The sequence below is a fragment of the Perca fluviatilis genome, chromosome 9, assembly GCF_010015445.1.
Source record: "Perca fluviatilis chromosome 9, GENO_Pfluv_1.0, whole genome shotgun sequence".
In the NCBI taxonomy this organism is placed as follows: domain Eukaryota; kingdom Metazoa; phylum Chordata; class Actinopteri; order Perciformes; family Percidae; genus Perca; species Perca fluviatilis.
Genome location: NC_053120.1, coordinates 27,878,893 through 27,900,384, shown reverse-complemented (window position 1 = coordinate 27,900,384; position 21,492 = coordinate 27,878,893). Strand labels below are relative to the sequence as shown.

The following is a 21,492-nucleotide window of genomic DNA, read 5'->3' as shown; positions in this document are numbered from 1 at the left end:
TACAGTTTAAAACAAGCAAAAATACAGTTAAAAGGCAAATAGAATTAAAACAAACACATTTAAAAGATTGAGATAGAAAAATGTAAACAAAGCAAGCAATCCATTATTTGGAAAGTGCCGGTTTTGCTACAGAAAGGCTCAGATTATCATTCTAAGTGTCTGACAACATTATGGAAAGGATCCCTACAGAGATAGACCTTTTTAAAACCTCTTTAATACCTTTCTGTTCCATTAACAGCTCTGAGGTCGCTAGCGCTTAACCCACCAGACTACTTTTAGCGTGTATGGAGCAAGCATATTTTCACGTGTAAATCGGTAAACTGTGTTTATTTTAACCAAAACTAGGTTGGGATTGTTGGAAAAGTGGAAAGAAGACGCAAAACGGCTTTTCATAGTTTTATTTTATTTCTGTCGACCTTGAATGATGCTATTTTACGATGCTACAATTACGGTTTATTTACATGGAGTCTGGTGGCTTTAGCAAACTATTTCTCGGATGTTTTTAAGTTTTAAAAAAAGGATCTTACTCTTTAACAGAAGGGTCAACCTCCTTAGAAATCCTTTGTATAATGTTGTCAGACACTTAGAATATTAATCTGAGATTGACAATGGCAAAACAAGCACTTTTGTGCACGTTATTTGAAGCTGCACAATTGCCCCATAATTTACATCGTAGCTTGTTTCGCTGACTGTCGACAGCAGCGGTCTTGCTTAATACCGGACCAATGTCAAAGATTGTTGTTCCTATCAAGTTCCTTCCAGGTTGAAAAAACCCAAAGTTACCCTTTAACTTTTTTGGCTTCATGCGCCACTTAGCAAATCTCATAGGACTAAATGGGGCCCACCTCCAACACTGTATCTAGTTTTCTTATACTAAATGACATACAGCAAAGTGCCGTGGGTCAGAATCGAAGGACCAAGCCTCCTTACATGGGGCGCACGATCTACCAGGTGAGCCATCCAGACGCCCCACACCCTGCTGATTTTAACAGAGAATCGTTCACAAATTTAAAAAGTTTAGCGCTCTGCTAGTGCTACCTTCTTATGTGAGTGCTCTGATTAATAAATGTATTCCAAAATAGGCTATATGATTTATTGGGAGAAACTAAGCAATTACATATCAAATCAGACATTCAGCACCCCCATATACGCCAAATGGAATGATCCTTTGATTCATAATCACATTTTCGACAGCTGTGACGAATCAGGCTCCAGATCCAATTGTCGAATAGTCGACTATATGGGGTCACCCCTAATAGGAAAATATCTAATTGCAATTGTTTTTGACTAATATTATATACTAATATATTACAATTGCGGTATGATTTACGGTATTGAAGGGAATGATCATTTTTGGATCATTATTCTCATTGAAAAATATTAAAATTGGACGCCTGGGTAGCTGGTAAAGAGTGTGCCCATATACAGAGGCTCAGTCCTCGCCGTAGCAGCCGGTCTTTTGCTGCATGTCTCCCCCCTCCCCTTTCTAATCACCTAAGCTGTCCTATCAAATAAAGGACTAAAATGCCCCAAAAAAAAAAATCTAAAAAAATATATATATATATTAAAATTAAAGGAAATTAAAATGATTAGCCTATAGTGTGATTTTTACTAGGATCTGTCCCAAACAGAGATTTTTTTCTTTAGTCTGTAATAGGATATGTGTAGGATTGTAGGCTGGGCACTTCATAAGGACAAACATAAGCTAAGACAAATAAATCCAACTGCCAACAGTGCAAATACAAATAGGGAAGGAGGACCGAGCTGGTCAAAATTTGCCACAGGGTTTAAATGAAACTGAACTGGCTGGGAGAAGCGGTGAGACTGATGTTTATCTCACCCAAAGGGACACTAGAGGTGTGACGAGATCTCTTCCCACAAGATGTCGCAATATCAAAACGTTACGATATTTCTCAGTAAAAAGTTGTCTCGCGATATCAGTACACAAGTGTTTTGACCTCGAAATTAGCATAGAAATCCCCCCGCCCGTTCTCCAAAGTTGACTCCGAGTTTTGAAGAGCGATTGCAGAGTTGCAGTTGGAAAAAAGCTGCCCATAAAACCCAGCATTAAACGTCAGAAGGTACTGCCGATTCTCTCTTTTTTTTTTTTTTTTTTTTTTTTTTTTTTTTTTTTTTTTTTTTTTTTTTTTTTTTTTTTTTTTTTTTTTTTTTTTTTTTTTTCTCTCTCTCTCTCTCTCTCTCTCTCTCTCTCTCTCTCTCTCTCTCTCTCTCTCTCTCTCTCCTTCTAGCTTGCCCAAGACACACGTCTGCAGCCCGGCAGCAGTTTAGCATGGCTGCTGGCTCGCTTTTTTAAAATGAGTCGGGAGCCCAACAGCAAGCCCTAACTTTACTTTTAATGATATTAAACAAAGAGAAATGTTTTCCCCTTGTCTTAAAATGGTCATAAATCGATACTAGAGTAGCCCTACTTCTAGGTTCACTGCTGCAAATAATGAAATGCAGAGGAGGAGAAAAGAGCATCTGTCTCTCCAAAAAGTATGTTTGATGGTTATTCAACTGTCTTTTCAACTGCAGGAGACATAGTTAAGGCCAATTCATGCTTCTGTGTTAAATCAACGCCGTAGGTAGGTACGTTGAGATACCGACCCTACGAAGGACCCTACGCCGTAGCCTGACGTGCACCTCTCAAAAAATGTAACTACACTCTCTTCTGACCAAACATCCATGTTATGTTTAATACATGAACTATAATCTAATGAAGGCCAGATTCCGGGAAAGCAGGAACTGAATCAAATGTATTACCTAGCCCTGATCCCCCTCCTCCACTCCACATTTCTCTCTCTCTCACTCTAATCAGCCCACGGGCCATAAATTAGATTTATCACTGGCACCAATTGGAGAGGGGAGAAATACGGGCTGGCAAAGATGGAGGCAGAGGGAGAATGGAGGCCAAGTCACAAAGAGCAGGGGGCATGAGCCATGGTTGAGCCATAGATCACATTTGTTTGAACTCACACCACCAGTGAGTGTTTCAAAAAGTCCCAAATGTCCCAAAAAAAAAATAAGTATGCCGTTTCCTGGTGACAACTATCTGAATGCGTTAAACAAAACCAGACTATTACATTTAAGATCATTTATCCGGACTAACTTGCTCATCCTGCTTTGTGAAATACCCCTATGTTCTACTCTGCTGTACATATCCTGTAGGCTCTTAACACAGTATCAACAGATCTGGTGGACTGTTGAGTGAGTCGCTGCGGGGCAGCCAGCCATTAATTGTCTGACACAGTGGGAAATTGGAAAAAGAAGAGCTGTGCAGCACAAACATGCAACTTCACTCTCACCTACATTTATCTTTTCAGAAGGTACCTTTACTATGACTGCTTCTGCAGCCATGGACATGTTGGATGGATATTTTGGTTACACTAAGAACAGAACAAAACAAAAAAGGGAACCATGTGATCAAGCCATTTTCCTGCTTGTAGGGTTTTATCTGAGGACAGCTGTCCAATAAATTTGAGTAGTCTAGGTTGTGGACTGGTGAAACAAAAAAAATGAGCAGTGTGTTTTTAGCCTGTATTTCTGCTTGACAATCCAATAGTAAAACAGTCTGCCAGTTGCTATAAAACACTATATTGGGAGGGAGAGATAGACCGGTCTACAAGAGAGATTTGATAGAAAGTGACACCAAGGCCATTGACCATGTCACTGGGTTTAAGGGTAAAAGACAGGAACCTAGCATGTCATTCACAGTTACCAAATAGTATCCATCACCAAGGGGGTAATGACATAATTAGAAAAATAAGCCAGCCACTATAGCAACCCACTATGTCAAGGCTTGCATGAGGCCCGACTAGCCTTGGCTGCAGGCAACAGGCACACTGGAAACTAAAGAGTGAAAATTGCAGGAAAGACAAAGAACTAGAGGGGACAGCTTTGAAAGCTATTTTCATTTCCTCCTGGTCACTCCTCCAGTTTTCTGAGTCACCCCCAAATATCCCAATATGCATTTGTATCTGTCATACATTAAGCCCTATATTTTCAGGTCAGTTATTTATTTATATATAGCTAAGTAATGAAATTCAAGAAAACACAAGTGACATTTTTACCCCTAATGTATCAGTCACAGCATGGTGGTCCAGTGGCATAACGCAGGGTACTCTTAATTACACACAAAACAGCCGCTTCTTTCTGAGCATTAATGCTTAAGCTGATGCATACTCCGTTCCAACACCATATAATTCATGTAAAACTATTTGGGGATACATACATGAGTTACATACAATGTTTACAGTTAGTTTAGCTACTAACGTAAGCCGAGCAAAGTTTATTGTTATTAAGCTGTACAGTATTACTAACCTACAACTACTACGCTGATCATGTATAAATGTAATGACATACATCTGAAAGCTTTGTGAGATACATTACATTATTTTTTTTTTTAACTAACGTTAACTCAAAGTGTACTGAGATTATACTAAAACATTAGCTACATTGCCCTTCCTGCAATTCAACTATCCATCCATACATACATCCATCCGCAATTCTACTAGCGTTAGCCTATATTTCCATGTTTTTGCATTAAAGTGCGCATACATTTACGTGGACTTTGTACTACGTTTCCACACAACCATTACCGTAGTAAGCCGAAATGTGCCTTCTTCTAAAGAAAGGTACAGAGTCACATCGGTCTCAGCACAGCACAAAGAAAGGCAGCAGCCAAGGCTATAGCTACGTTACAATGTTAGTGCCACTACTGGTAGCTTGCCGATCGACAAACGGTACATTTACAAGCGCTAGCAAGAAAACTAACGTTGGGTACAATGCATTTCTGCATTGTCCGCTTCAATTTCTAGGCCAATAATACCGGACGGAAAACATAGCTAGCAAGATCCTACTCTAGTTTAATAATACTAGGCATACTTCAAATAGCCAATTGTGCTAGCTAGCTAGCTATGTTAGCATAGCCGTTTTCTGACTGGGTATGTTCGATTTGTACATGGCCTATGTTTGTTATTGGATTAACGTCGCAGTCTAACTAGTTAGTTTGTTTAAGACAATGTGATAAATAAATAGTTAACGTTAGCAAGCACACAAACGAGCATGCTACTTTTTTTAAAGAAACGTTAGCACGGAATTTTGTGATGAGCCACATTACTTGCTGGTTAACTAACGTTAATATCAAAGCAATAGCTTATTAACGTTAGCTACGTAGTAACTAGCTAACGTTAGCTTGTTTAGCTGCTGGCCTTTCTTGACGGTGGCATAGCTAGTAATACCGAAGATATCAGTAACACCGCGTCTCTTTTCATTTGCTAACTTACAGGTGACGTTATTACAATATCCGTGGGTCTAAACTCATTTAAAGTTTAGCGATATCGTCGCCTAAGATACCGCTAAACTAAAGGCAACCGCTAAAGAACCGGTGTAGCCCGTAGTAGAAATCGTGTGCGCCTAATAGGAGAGGCATCTTGTTGTAAAGAAAAACTGCCGATGTGTCGCTTGCCTTTTCACAATATCCTCGAATTACACTTACCGTCAATATGTTTCTTATTCTCAATCCAAACCACGGGCACACCGGCTGATTTTAAAAGAAGACTCGCGTCAAAGTAACAGAAATAAGGGATTTTATCCAACTTATTCTTCTTAGTTGTTTTCTCCACTTCCTGATTAAGACGGTGCCATTTTGAATAGCGAAAAAATATTTCCGCCGCTGTCGTCACGCGCAGTGCCACTTGGAGATCGCGAGCAGAAAACAGCCAGGCCATAAATAGTTCATCACAGTGATGTTTCGCACAGCCAAACCACCGCTTTAAATTAGAATAAATAAGTAAAACAGATGAAGGCAGATGTGACGAGAAATAATCCAGTTACAGCTCAGCTATTTACCTAATGTCATTAAATAATAATAACATAATAATAGTAGGCCTAAACTCAGAAAAAAAACGTAATTAGATGTAGCCTAATGGTAAATTAAAAATAATGACTAGGCTACTTATTTATTAATTGATATCTGTAAGACTAAATGTTAGTTAAACTGTATTCTGCAAATGAAAATTATAGGCAAATTGTTTAGGTTGGTTTACACCAAAAGGTATGGTGTATACAATACTACTGTATACATCCTTGTGTAAGTTTGTTTGTATGACCAGTTAGTCTTTGGAAGTAAATTGAGCCATTGAACTATTAGTAAACTACTATAATATCTGAAAATTGAGTCAGGCCTTTTCAACCATATCGTTGTAGGAAAGAGGTCTATGACTGTTCCTCCATGAGACGTTGACTATCATTGATATGATTTTATAGAGCACCTACGGCTGCAGCACTTAAAATTGGCTGTTTAAATTGAGAGTCCATTTATTTCTGTTTGTTTTTTTATTCAAAGGCAACCTTTCCTCGGATTCCTTAAGTTAAAAAAACAACAACATCATGGTAAAAGATAAAGAAATTCAAGCATAACAACAACGTTGTTCAAGACAAATAAAAATCTTAATTTTCATGAATAAATGATCATTTCTTTCACTGATCATATCTGGACTTTGGACAATCTTTTTCTCTCGCAATTAAAAAAAAAAAAAAAAGACCCAGGGATTAATTCATATGCTTAGTCTTTCTGTATTTTTTGGGGTGTATGATTTTCTGTGCAACTGAACATGAACTGAATATGTTTAGTTTTTGTTTCATACATGGTATTTTCATTTTAGAAAATCACGTGGACTACTTCCCCGCAGACGGTTATTGTATAAAAGCATATTTCATTTTTGATGTTAAATCGAGTACATGTCCAATCCTCCTCCTGCAGGTCGCTGTTTCATTTTGGCATCCATCCGTCCATTCTACGTTATTGAACAACAGAGCTGGAAGAGCTCCAGTTGTTTCCAGCAAACACACACTGTCACTGCTTTCCTGGTATAACAGTCCCCCTTTTCCCAACAAAGGAGGGTGGTGGGAAGCAAAGGGCGGGTTTTTGTGTGTGTGTGTGTGTGTGTGTGTGTATATATGTGTGTGCTCAAATTAAAGATACTGTTTGTGAAAGATATTGGCAGTCAGGGTTGTGCTTTGTCTTCCCTGTCTAATATTGCTGTATTCTTTCATGTCAGCAAGGTGGTGGTTGATGATACAGGAAGTGAAAGCAGCATCCTGGCACATTTTAGTCAAACCTTTAAGATGCATGTTAGCTTATCATTGAAGACCATTTCAGTTTAGACAAATATTGCTCTTGAAATTTACTAGCTTCACTGTATGACTATTGGTTGAACATGACAGCACAAACCTGCGATGCACCAATTCCAAACACAATGTTCAGAGTTTTTTTTGGGGGGGGGAGGGGGGAATTTTAGGCCTTTATTTGATAGGACAGTATAGACATGAAAGGAGAGTGAGAGGGGGACATGCAGCAAAGGGCCACAGGTTGGAATTGAACCTGTGGCCGCTGCATCGGGGACTACGCTTCTGTACACAGGGCGCACGCTCTACCGGGTGAGCTAAAAAAGCATACCTGATGGTATATCTCAAAACTAAATGGACTAATTCAATAGGTAAGGAGTCTGCTCTTTTAGTTTGAATTTGGTGCACCCTACTGGAAACATACTGCAAACACTTGGTTTGAGCAAAGTAATTGAAGAATTTAAGTCGAAAACGGAAATTCCAGGGGCTGATAAAAAAGCACATGAAGCAAAGCCATTAGGTAGGCTACACGGGCACAATGAGGATCTGCCTCCATTGAGACATTTTGATCAAGACTGGAGAAAGCAGTGCAAGAATACAGTATTCCCACTTCCTGTTAGTGTCCTCACTGCCCGCTGTCATCGCCTAAATGGTGTGTAATGACTGTGTTCCTGATAGAACTACAGAACTATTCTTTCAAATGTTGTGCCTATTCAGCAAATGTTCGTTGCGACTCTTACGTAATTTAGTGAATATTACAGCACTCTCAGTTCGGAGGATGTCAAAGTTACTTCCTTTGTTTGAATTAGCTTTACAGAAGAAGCAAAAAAGTGTTTGTTACCAAACTCAAACTGGTGGTTAACTTCTATCATGGGAAGTTAACCTATCTTTTATTTGCGCTTTTTTGGACCTACTGGAATGTGAAAATGTCTTTTGATTGATTGACATTTTCATATATTTTAGGCCACAGTTACCATAAAATTAGCTATATTGAATAATTAGAGGTAGAAAGAAAAGAAAAAAAAACAGGCAACAACAATTCACTTTTGGTGCTTGACCTCCTAAATATAATATAGTACTGTCACATCCATACAATCGATACAGCATTGTTAGTAGCCTATTTGTGAGTATATCTCATAGACAGCTAACAATTCATAGGTTTCATCAAGCACAACATTAAAGGCTGTGTAGTATTAAGAGTATTGCGGCATAAAGTGGAATGTGGGCCTATTCACTAATACGACTTATGTAAAGCTCTGACAAAACCAAATTGCATAACTTTCCCCCCCAAAAGCTTCTTTGTCTCCACTTCATTATTTTCCCAGTAAAGGCCATGTCTGCCTGAGGCCAGCAGTAATTTGATTAATCCACCGAAAGAGTAGCCAGACGGTAAGAGCCTGCTCTGCTTCTTTTCCATTTTATTCAAAATTACAGATATCATATGGGATTTTATTTCATGACATTCATATCATTTAATTGTACTTAAAAATGTATTTCATTTGTTCCAGTTCTCATGAATCTATTGATCTCTTGGCATCATTTTAGTATTGTTTTGATCAAATATTAGTACAGTATTGCTGGAGCAGATTGCATTGACTTAAAACTGTATTGTATTCTAGTGCTGTGGATTCTACAGGGAGAAAGGCTGAACAGCTGTCGAAGAGATGGAGACCTTAGTCTTTTTATTTTCATTTTCTGCCCTCGGCATTCTTTATGCCATGAACACCATTCCTGAGTTTCAAGAGTAAGTCATACCATTTACTGATTTCTTATCACTCGGCTTATACATAAAGTCTATATACTGTATAGGTCCACACCTTTCTGTTTTGGGAAAAAGCTGTAAATGATTGCTATAAAATTATAGTTAACAACTTGAATACAACCACAACACATACAATGAATACCCATACTAGCAGGTATTACTGTAATAATATACAATCTATAGTGTTACAATAATAATCAAATTAAAAGTGTATAAATGTACAATACTGCAGGTGATCCAGACATTTTACTTTACCACCACTAGAGCACACTGTAAGCTCATAAATCCACAACCATGTTGAGCACTACTAATTTCAAGATTTTTTTTCCACGAGTGTATTGCCAATCGTGTCTTTAAATGTGTAAACTCTTTGAATAATTAAACCTGACATTTCTTGGAGGGGCAAGAGAATGAATAGGGAGCAAAGAGACTGTGAACAGAATTTGTGGAGATAATCGGATGTGATGTTTGGGATAATTACTTTTCTGAGCTGTAAGGAATAATTTTCTTATTCAATGGTTATCTGCTTTGCCTTGTTTCTTGGCATACTGCCTTTATAGTACTGTCCACAGTTGATGATTGTGAACTGCATCACTGTAGGCTGAATAGAATACAGAGCCCGTGGTAAAACACACCCTCACACTTTTTACTGCTTTTATATTTCTCATTTCTGACAGACTTTTACACGCCTCCTGTGTGAATATGTGTGGACATTGACAATCAATACAGATGGCACAGAAGTGTTTGATAAATTGCTCTTGACATTCAATATGCTTCATGCTTTTCCACTCTGCAAACAAACTGTATTGTGTGCATAAATCTTCCTGTACTGTTGAATTGGAGAGGTAGCAAGGGAGCTTCCCTTTGCTCTCACGACATTTGTTTTCCTTCTGTGAGCGCACATTGTGAGTTTTCTGAGGATGTAATGTTGTTTACTAGGAGATACCTTGAGCACATTAATCTTTTCCAGTGCAAGGCAGCGGTACCTTTGACCAGTAAACATGGAGGGCAGTTCTGAACTAACATGGCCTTAGCTTCCTGCTTCCCACACCTCTGACTATATGATTGATTAAACCTTTGCAAAGCTGTGCCTTTAATGTAAGCCACTGGTAGGCAACACAGCAGTATGAGAGCTGAAATAATGCAAATTCAGAGTTTAACAAAGGAAAACTGTCTTTGTCTTTACTAAAAATGGGCTTTGAGCATGGTTGACTTTGTCTTTGTGAAAAGTGGACGTTACCTGATCAGACTAGCAAGATACGGTATATTACAAAACATGCAATGCATACAATACAATGAAAAAAAGAAAGATGTAATCTTGCAAGAGTTTTATCAGAAATACTAGCAACACAGAACCAGAATTCTTTTGCCAAACGTCAGGACCAAGTTACACTTAATATATGTTTAAAAAAATGATTAAAATGAGGCTACTCCTTGTACTTAAAGCAACCTGAGGTGATAGGAGATCTGAATGGTAAATCCAATGTGACACTGCCATCTCACCAGGAATCGGACTACCACACCAGCAGTGCCTTTGCTCCCTCTGGGTGCAGTGTTATCAAACAGATTTCCCCTCACACTTCTGCACTATTTTCTCCCTGTTCTAACTCTGGGTGTTACGTGATTATCATTCTCTCTGACTTCCCATTCATCATCATTTACTAATTTAGCACTGTGAATAGAGGACCGACACAACTTCCATGGGAGAAACTAATTAGTAAAGAGAATGAAGCAGAAAATCAGAGGGAGATTGGTGTCTAAAAGTGTCAGCAGTGAGAAAGATGTGTTTATTTTTCTTAGATGACAGTTGAATTCCTTCAATTCCTTCCTTCAATTCCAGAACCTGCTTTTAGTCCCAAAGACTCGTTATAAGACTCGAGGGGACCTGTCTTTTGAGTCTGTTGCTCCCAGACTGTGGAACGCCTTGCCCCTGTCCATGAGTCTGGCAGACTCTGTTGTCTCTTTTAAAAAGGATCTGAAAACATGTTTATTTAGGAAAGCTTTTGGTTGATGGGTTTTCACTAGCGTCACTTTAATTTTACATATGTATATACATTTTATATTGTTTGTGTTACCTATTCTTTTGTACAGCACTTTGTGATTTTATCTGTGAAAAGCGCTTTATAAATAAATTTTACTTACTTACTTACTTTCACAGGCCTTATATGATCTTGGCGACCGGCGTCGCTGTGTTGGTGGTCGTGTTTCTGTTCTACTTCCTCATCACTCGTGGCAACCCACCTAAAGACGCCTTATTCTTTGGTAAGTATGTGCATTTCCCAACACACGTGCAATATATTTCCAAATAGTTTTACAAAGGTTGAATTGTATTTATCGTGAATGGCATTCAATGGGATTTCACCTGATATGTTGAAAGCGGCTTAGACTGATCAGGCTCAGAGCAAATCTTAGCCATACTTTTATGAGGCAAGACTGACCCAAACCCCCTCCTCAACTGACCCAAACCCCCTCCACGACTGACCCAAACCCCTTCCAAGCTGAGGAACTTGTCGACACTCGGACACACCTAAAATTGTAGATATTCTTTAAAGAATTGAGCAAAAGCTATACGGTCATACAGGAGAAGAAACCTGTATGAAAGTATATTGTTCTGTATAAAACCATTCATACTCCACTACTTGCTCTAAATGCCATATGGACCTTTATATTCAGTTTGATCATGTGACAGTGGCAGCTTGTGCACCTTTCACACACTTTTAGTTAAGCTTTTCTACAGTCATCATCATCAACCTTCAAGGTACAATTGAGGGCAAGCCCTCATTTTTAAATGTAGCCGAGATTACAGAAAATAAATACACAATCACTTTTTAATTTAGAACACAATACACAAACAATAATTGTAAAAAAAAACAAGGACTGGAATAGAACAAGGACATGCAATTCACTAAAAACAATTATGTGATTTGTGTCATATTGTTCCACGTTATGTGTATAGCTATCGGTCAAATATGTTCTCCATTTCCAGCCAAGGGTTTCCCCTGCAAACATACCCCCGGCAGCTGATGCCAGGCGCTAAGCTAGTGGGACAGAAACAAGGTCGATATATCGGTAGTCTGTGCCCAGGGCGATGCCAGTGTTGTGCAGGAGAACCACAACAATGAGGACAAAGCTGTGGCAGGCTCTTCTCAATGAGAGAGCCATAATCCCCCTGCTATCTCACCTGTTAGATGTCAGCGATAAACGTGGTTGTCCGGAGGATTACAGAGACACTGGAGAGACAAAATATTTGTGTGTGCATCTGTGTGCAAAGAGTGTGAGAAGAACAGATAGGAAGGTTGTGGTACAGCGCTTTAAGCCGTGGTATCTGCAGAAAGATGCCTGTGTCACAACACAAAGTGATTCCCTTTACAATGACATTGTGAAAAAAGTCCAGGCAGCAAATCATTGAAATGGCTTTTACAATGTTTCCCATGAACTGATTCCAACTGTAAATCACTGATGCAGATAGGTAGATAGATAGATAGCTAGATAGATAGCTAGATAGATAGATAGATATATAGATAGATAGATAGATAGATAGATAGATAGATAGATAGATAGATAGATAGATAGATAGATAGATAGATAGATTTACAAAGTTAAAAAAAAGTGGGCGCCCTTTAAACATTTTAGACATTGATGCTCTGGCTCTGGGCCTTTTTTTTAAAAGATTTTTTTGGGGCATTTCAGCCTTTAATGAAAAGAACAGCTAGATATGAAAGGGGGGAGAGAGAGGGAGATGACATGCAGGAAAATCATCTCAGGTCGGACTCAAACCCTGGACCTTTTGCGTCGAGGCATACACCTCAACATGTGCGCGTCTACTCTACCCACTCACCCAACCCGGCCACGGCTCTGGGCCTTTTTGACGTTTGATTTGTCCAAATTTATGTGTGGACGCTCTGTTTCAATCTTCAGGGCAAAATCAAATCTCCGTCAAATCGGGCTGGGTTTACCCATGCAGTCTAAATATATACTATGTAATATCCATCTGCAGTTATCGGTGTCTTACAGTCAGTTCATGCACATTAAATGTCCCCAAACAGTCATACCTCCCTAACTGGTGTGTACAGTTGTAGCCATGGATGAAGGGTCCATTGCCTCATATTGTTTACCCCACATGCTTCTGAGCCTGCCATCGTGAATGTGGACTGTGCAATTTATACCAGCCCAGGCAACATCTTTCCAGTCATTAACAGTCCAATGGGCATGTTATCCATCCTTTTACTGTTTATCGTGGACAGCAGAGGTACTCCTGTGTGTGCCCAAGCTGTTGTTATACTATATAATTATATTGTGGCGTTAAATTTCACGCTGCACTGCACACTGATGATGGTTTTAATGATCCGAGGCACCTGATCATCTCCCACAATCATCTGCTCAAAGTCTCCAACATGCTCTAGCTAATGTTTTGGTAATCTGACGCATGTTGTGGTCCATTCATTGTTCACCAGTGAGATTTCTGCCTCCAAAAAGTCCACCAATGGCCCTGGCCCTGGCCACAAACCTGCCCTCCTGGCACCCATAATAACCCCCTTATCAAAGTGTTTGACCATGCTCAAAGCCCATTTTTAGTAATTCATTTGAAAAGAAAGTTTTTGAATCTGGAAAGGGAGTTGCTGGTGTTGTAGGCACACTTGTTATGTAGTTAAACATATGCAAATGACATAGAAGGGGAACACTGTTTCTCTTATTTCAGTGCTGGAGTGTGGGTATTAGGTACAATTTTTAGCTCTCAAAACCTCCTTGCAGGAAGCCCACAGGGAGTTGAACCATTGATAAAAGAGTCTGTAAAAGCCATGGTACCAGTGTGGTCAGGGTTTTTTAGTTTAGATTATTAGTGTGACCCATATGCCTCTTGTGTTTGTGCAGCTTGTGGACATGGCCTTTCAGCTCTGCTGGGCTCTTAACCTGAGGATAGAAGAAGGCTGTTCACCATGGACTCAATATAAATATGCCTCCAGCCTAACTCACTGCTCAAGACTTAATTTTCTCTCCACGCTATCCCATAAATCACTGACTAGCCAGTTAAAGGGAAATATCTTGAACTCAAAAATAGTAAATTAACAAATTGAAAAAAAGGCTGGGAATTACAAGTTTAGGTTTTCTGCCATTCCAGTTTTAGCATTCTTTGCTAATAAGCTGTATGTGTTTGTGTGTTTTCAGAGTAGGTAGACAAAGCAGATTGAGTAATTACATGGAACTTTCAAAATCACAGTGGCTTCTAAATGACGTTTGTTCAAAGCTGACAAAGCTGCTTAACATGTCAGGGTTTCCCACACACACACACACACACACACACACACACACACACACACACACACACACACACACACACACACACACACACACACACACAACAACACACACACACACCCACACACACACACGAAACAAGCTGACTTTTAAAATAAGGCATTTTCGTAGATGTTTTTATTTCCCTGTATTTTTTCTTGCCTTTGCAGTTTTTGCTGTATTTTCCTTTACTTGTGTCATTGACCTGATAAGTGCCTTGGAATATGATGGCATTATCTCCGGCTTTATGGAATTCTATCAAAAGACAGTAGGTTTCTTATTCTCACATCTAAAATGCTGATAGTAATATTGCAACAATAACTGGATTTAGAACGACTCTATTCATGTAATGTCTGTGTTTTAGGGAGAACCCTATCTGGGGACAGCCTATGGCATCATGATGTGTTACTGGGATGGAATAGTGCACTTTATCATGTACCTGATGATGATCAGCAGGATAACAGACAGGTGGGTGATGGTTAAGTCAGTCTAAGTCACATCAAGCTCATTCATCTTACTCTCATCATATAATACCTTATCTAACTGAGCAAACAACTACTTAGGAAGTTGTGGAAGCTATCTGAATGTAACAGTAATACACTACATCCCAGCCCTAAGATTACCATTTATTGCAGCACATGATAGGCTTCAGGCTTCCTGTTGTTTCCAAATATTTGATTTTCCTAAAGAAGTAGAGATAGAGATTGACATTTTATCACATAAAATTCACTCAATGGCCGGAATAAAACAGTATTTTCAGGGAAAAACAGGGGGTCCTCTAGTCTAGAGTGAGTTAGTCATGGAGTGCAGTGAGGGATCAAGAGTTCAGAATGAGAGCTGCCTCTGGGCAGGTGCTATCATGGAAATGAAATCCTCTTTTAAACAATGCCAGCTTTCGACACAAGGAGAAATTGTGTTGGGCTTTGTATTATACAAAACATGTGTGATAGACGTATAAAACCATTATAGAGCCATGCGTTACCTCAACTGGCCAGCGCTTGGCTTATCAAACTCGGTGTTCCTTCTATCTTACATGCTATCTCTACAATAGTATAATCACCTTTGTTGTTTTGGTTTCTCTCCCAGGAAAGCCTACCGTACCCTGGGCTTGTTCTGGGCTGGCTCTTTGTGTGCCAACATGAGTGTGTTCATTGGCGGCATAGTGGCAGGTGAGCCTTATTTCCTATTCCCCCCTTTACCAGTCCCATGATTCCAAGCGTTGATCAAGCGAACATCTGCACTGCGGTGTACCATCAGTGTCACAGTTCAGCCTGCCAAGAGAATACACACACGCTCCGTGCCTCGCCTGCCGTCACAACCCGCAGAACAAAGCAGGAAACAGGATTAAAGCATCTGTTGTTGGCTTTTCAAACTGCATACACGAGTGTCACAAGATCAATCTCGTCTACAGGCAACGTGTTGTTCTCTGTTGTATTATCATAGACAGACTGCACTGAATGCCTTTGCATGAAGTGCCCTGTAGACGTTTCATTTAGAAACTTAATTACAGATTTACATTAAGATGTTTACAGTGTGTCTTTGTCAGCCTGGCTCCTTCAGTACTCCGTCTGGGTTTGCAATATTTTCGCAGGTTTTCTCCGGTCAAATTTTTACCGGTCAAATTTTTACCGGTTAAACTTTTACCGGTCCAATCAGCAAACAGAGGGAGTGGCTGAGAACGATGACGTTGAGGTTGTGCGCTAGTTTGAGTTGTAGTTCCGTAATGGTGGCGTAGAAAAATGCGAGCGAAGCCAATCGGTCCGTTGTGGCAACGCTGCAGAATATCCAGAAGTTAAAGCCCGAGCAAGAAAAATCTTTGCTGAGTTTTGTTGGTGGTCATGATGTTGTGGCCCTCCTCCCCACGGGGTTCGGCAAAAGTTTGATTTTCCAGCTCGCTCCGTTAGTGGTGAAAGATTTGGCTAAGGCGAACGTTAGCGATGCTAAGCCGACGTCACGACCAAACGTTAGCGATTGGTGACGGCAGATCCAGAGCGGCTCTGGGCAGATCCAATAGTTTTAAACTTCAACAGAGTACCCGCCTTCAAGGAAGTTAACACTTGTCAATGGAGAGTGGCCAGACTCTCTGTGCAATTGAAATGTACGAGAGTCTGGTAGAACCAGGCTATGTCTTTGTATGGGTGAATAGAAAATTAACAATTTCTTTTTTCTTTGTGGCAGGTAAATATGGGTCAGAGATCCGTCCAGCCTTCTGGCTCAACTTTCTCTTCCTTTTGATGCCTGTATGGGGAGCCATCACGCTATTCATCAGGCCCAAGGACAGACCACTAATCGGTGGATACAATGTAAGTCTAACGCATGAATGGCTTGACCCCATGGTATGAATGTGGAGAGGTTTAGAGCAGTAGTGTTTGCTGATTGTATTTAATCAGGGTAACACAGCGCAGACCAGTTAAATATGATCCAGGCCATGAAGAATGACAAATTTGAATGATTTACATTCACGAGTTGCAGTAATTTCCAGTGGTATAGTCATTGTGATAGTAGGATTTTCCAAAATGATTAGCCTTGGGAGAGTGGTCTTAATTTAGCCTCACCTCACCGCTATCTTGATTCAAACTCAAGTTAGTTTGGTCGTAGATATGTTTTGGATTTACAGCAGCTACAGTCAGTAGAAAACCCAACACTACTGTTCCCCTCAACTCAGTGTTTTGGTTTTCTGGCCCACAGCTTTACTGTCTTGGTTCACTCTCATCAGCGTGGTTTTCAGCTGCGTTTCAGCTCTGATGAACCGACTTAATGCTACCCGCCGAGCACCAAACGGCAGACATACAAAGTTAGCGACCCGCTAGTGAACACGGTGGCGCAGGTGTCGTTAAAGTGAGAGTGTGCTATGAAACAATTACCTTGACTAACCAGCTCTATACTGTACATTGTGTTGGCCCACAGGCCCAGCATGCTCAGAGCATGAAGCTGATCTGGCGTCCCTCGGATCAGATCCTGGTGCTGCTCCTGTTAGCTGCCATGGCCTTCACCGCGCTCAGAGGCTTGGTGAGTGTACATAACATCTACGTCATGGATAGTTTTGGACGTTTTAAAAGTTATGTAGCCTGCAATCTTGCTCATGCAGAGTGGAGTGTTGAGGATTCAAACTGTGTATATTATTTTTGCTGTAACAAGCAATACATTCAACTAATTGAGCCATATAGAAGCGTTATGTATTTATTCTCTGAAAAGGATCTGGCTTTTATATATAATATTAGTAAATCAAAAGGAATGCTTCAACATACTTTTTTGCTTCCTTGCTAAGAGCTTGATAAGGGGATAGACATTAGTCTGATGGTATGATGGTAAATGAAACTACCTCCAGCAGCCGGTTAGTTTAACTCAGCACAAAGACTGGAAACAGCTAGAGAGGCTCTGTTCAAATATCCGCCTCCCAGCACCTCTAAAGCTCACCAATTAACATGTTATATCTTGTTTCCTTACATGATGATACATGAACATCCTAGACATGTTGTAGTTTTTGTTGTCGGATGTTGTTGTCTTTGGACAGAGCCAGATTAGCTGTTTCCCCCTGTTTAAGCTGCTGGATGTAGCTTCACATTTACTGGACAGATATGAGAGTGGTATCAATCTCCTCATCTAACTGTCAGCAAGAAAGCAGATAAACACGTTTCCTAAAATGTCAAACTATTCCTTTAACTATGTCCTTTAACCATGTTCAGTGTGCCATTTTATACCAAAATTGATACTAAAAAACACTTGTGGACGTTCATTTTTCATTTAGACAGGGTCAGCGAGATGTTCAACTCTATGGTAAACAGTTGTAGTTTTTGGTGTGTCAGATTGAATTGCATTATATTGTAAGGTGTTCTTGTTATTCTGTCCGCCCTCTGTAGGCGGCTCTGGACTCTCCACTCGAAGCCTGTTCCATCTACCTGAAACACTATGAACCCTACCTGAAGGATCCTGTGGGCTACCCCAGAGTGATGGTGAGTGTTTTCCTTTCTCTCTGTCTCCACACTCAGCCTGTGTGTTTTCTGCAGCCGCACCTGAGCGCTCCTCTTCAGCCTGTTCAGCCACATAATGGACCTCTTCTTTCATGGATATCACTCTGAGTGTGCTGGAGGCTTGCCCTTATCTCCTCCACTCTTTTCACTCGCAGCTGATTACGGAGCCATTTTTCATCATTACGGCAACAACAGGCGAGGGTTGAAAGGCCAGCGCATCTTTGTCTCTCTCTTTCATTTGTGTAAGATGGATAACAGATTATTATTGTGACTGGCGGTGGGTCTGCTTTCTTTTTAATTTCTTCCTCTGACCCTACTCAGCTGTGGGTTTTTTGTTGTGTTTTGTTCGGTGTACACAGCTTTGTCAATAGGTTATCCAAAGACCTTGTCGGGGCTGCAGTCCAGTCACAATTGCAAGTCATTGATCAGACAGACGAACCGCATGCTGAGAATTTGATAAGCTAATCCCTCTTTTAAAGCCCCCCATCAGCATCTCACTGGGTGGGAGGAGGGTGTGTGCAGCATGTGAAAGTATGTCTTGGGTAGCGGCCTTGGCAAATCTGTTTGTGTGTGTGTGTGTGTGTGTGTGTGTGTGTTTGTATGTGTGTGTGTGTATGTGTCTAGCATAAGCTGATGGATGTTTGTGTGTATGTGTGGGTGTAAAGAAATGAAATTAGGTTTGGTTTGTTGCACAGGGTTGCACTGTTTCTGCACTGACCGACCTCTTTATTCGTTGATGATGATGAACGATATGTGACAGATTTCCGTGGCAGCACTAAAAAGACATTCGAACAAAAGACTGAAGGGCATATATGATTGGCTTTCAGGCCTTGGGCTGAACTCATTAGCATTCATCTAGACCTCAGACCGAGAATAAAAAGAAACTGTTCAGTGGTATAATTTGAGGGTTTTTTTTTTTAAAGAGGGGGAAACTGGCTTTCGCCAAATATGTTAAGTTGAAGGTCAAGAATCTGTAACGACTATTGTGCGGGAGTAGTCATTTGTGCTGAGGGTGCAAGTTTGTGTTTGAGAGACTGCAGAGCTGAGAAGTAGCAAAATGCTCCAGCACTGTACTTAAGAACAATTCAGAGATACTGAGACTTTATTTGAGTATTTCCATTTCGTAAAAGCTCATTTTACTTCTTTACATTTCACATTACATGTGTCTTATGACCGCAGTTAATAGTCACACTGCAGAATAAAATGTTACATTCAACATGAGATTAGATTAAGGTTATAAAAAGATGCAGTGTTAGTTGTCGTAGCTGGACCCAGTAACATCTGGACCGTATACAACATCAAAACACTGTAACACTTGAACGATTTAACGCTCTAGAGGGTACAAACCTGACTACCTTCACTTTTGATACTTACCTACACTTTACTGCTAATACTTGATAACTTTTACTTTACTTTTGCTGCAATTATTTAAGTATTTTTCCATACTAGTAGTGCAACGTGTATGCAGTAGATTATTCTGATTGTGTTCTGAAGTGTTTGTATTTCCACATTAAACACATCCCTCTTCTGTATTCAGTGAGAGTAGGGGAAGTGCAGTGCAGTCCGGAGAAGGAGGATGTACTGTATTAATTATCTGATGGATTATTGGTCAGGGCCCAACAATAACATAGACTGACAGTGATGATGGCACTTTTCACTGGATCCCTATTTACTGGAATATACACTAACAATTGTATATAACTACTGAATATACGTATGTTATTGTTTTGCAATTTTTTACAAGAAATAATCAACCAATCGAGTTCTTACAAATTATCACGTTTGTTTTTACAGATGCTGCACTTGTTCTTCTATGGACTACCTCTGTTGGGTGCATTTGTTTACGGTCTCCTCAAGCCCGGGTGCTCATGGATGTCAGACTGGACTGTGTTCTTAGCTGGAGCCATGATCCAGGTAACACCACGAAGACAAGCGGTCAATAATATGTGAAACTAGCTCTGAATACATAGTTTAGGATACAGGTGTTGCATACTGAGGTGGGTTGCACTGGCAGTTTGGTGCATTACCTTAAGCCATTGGGGAAATGACTGCCTTTGACTGATTAAAGTCAAATTAAAGTAAAGTTTACATTCAGTACAAAGAGGTCTGCCATGTTTCACTGCAATTAAACTCCTTGTAGTGAGCTCTCATCCTGCTAATAATCACCTGGACCACATTTATCCTTTGAAGCATATTTCCTGTTATAAACAAGCTGGTTGGTGCCTTCTCCCATACCTGACAGAAATATTGGAGCCATTAACCACGAGGAAGCATTTGATTAAAGCCTTGTTTCCCTGTTCATAAGATGTTGCAGAAACTGTTTTCTGTTTGTATATCTCCTGTGCAGCGGCTTATCTTCCCCTTTTAGAATCCTTTTCTGTATATTTTAACGGTAGACTAATGACTGTGGAGGAGAGACTCAAGGTAACTTATTCCCTCCAAGTTATTGTGGGGGTTTGTGGAAAGAAACATTGATGTTTCAAATTACCTGCCATCAGTGTGAATATAGAACTAAATAGTGGAAGTATCAGTCTTGATAGGTACATTATGCAGTATTAGTATATGGCAATGCAGTCTAACTTCTGTCTTGCTGTCTGTGTCTCCTTTCAGTGCCAGTGGGCCCACATCGGGGGGTCCCTCCACCCTCGTACTACAGCTCCATTTCGTATCCCAGATGATGCTTTCTGGTGTGTGCTGGCAGCTAACTTGCTCTACACACTTACTCCCATCCTGGTGGCCTTGCGGGTTTACAGTAACCACTATTTCTTCCTGAAGATTGCCCCCTTTCCTGGGCAGACAGGTTTGCCAAACAGCGAGGAGAAAGATACTAAGTACAAAGACAAATAGTAATTCTTAAGGTGATTACTGAGCTGTTTTATTTCAAATGCCAAATTAAAGGTTATTTTGCTCAACATCTTTGGATTTAGTTTTTATTTAAATGTTTGCTGGAAACACTTTGATTCCTTGACTTTGACATTTGATTATGTCATGCATGAATACTGAAACAGCTGATTGGTCTGTGAAGTTGGTTTTGGTAGCAAAGTTTTTAGAAATGCTAGCGGCACGGGTCTAGGAACGGCGATGAAGGTCAGTCTGTTCGTCCACCACTTTGGTCCAGACTGAAATATTTTAACTTAACTATTTTATGGATTGCCATGAAATTTAGGTAAGACATGTACGGTGCCCATGCAACAAACCCCAATAACTTTGGTGATCCCCTGACTTTTTCTCTCGCGCCACTCTGAGGTTGACATTTTTGGCTTTTAATGAAATATCTTGACAACTGGATCCATGGTGCCAAGAGGATGAATCCTTTTGACTTTCATGATCCCCTGA

General features: G+C 40.2%; 2 protein-coding genes across 2 annotated transcripts in view; one reads left to right on the top strand and one right to left on the bottom strand.

The window, feature by feature from the left end:
• Positions 1 to 5,669, bottom strand: part of si:ch73-63e15.2 (protein strawberry notch homolog 2) — a 76,740-nt gene extending 71,071 nt beyond the window's left edge. The window contains exon 1 of the mRNA XM_039810691.1: positions 5,498 to 5,669. The gene's annotated coding sequence lies outside the window, so the exon portion shown is untranslated. The remainder of the gene's footprint in view (positions 1 to 5,497) is intronic.
• Positions 5,670 to 8,399: 2,730 nt separating this feature from the next.
• tm6sf2 (transmembrane 6 superfamily member 2) lies at positions 8,400 to 21,070 on the top strand. The gene is made up of 11 exons (XM_039812527.1): positions 8,400 to 8,517; positions 8,748 to 8,872; positions 11,049 to 11,152; positions 14,356 to 14,453; positions 14,550 to 14,653; positions 15,272 to 15,354; positions 16,364 to 16,488; positions 17,093 to 17,194; positions 18,046 to 18,138; positions 19,951 to 20,070; positions 20,767 to 21,070. The coding sequence occupies exons 2-11, from the start codon at positions 8,793 to 8,795 to the stop codon at positions 21,001 to 21,003; spliced, it is 1,146 nt and encodes a 381-aa protein (XP_039668461.1). The 5' UTR covers positions 8,400 to 8,517; positions 8,748 to 8,792; the 3' UTR covers positions 21,004 to 21,070.
• The last annotated feature ends 422 nt before the right edge of the window (positions 21,071 to 21,492 follow it).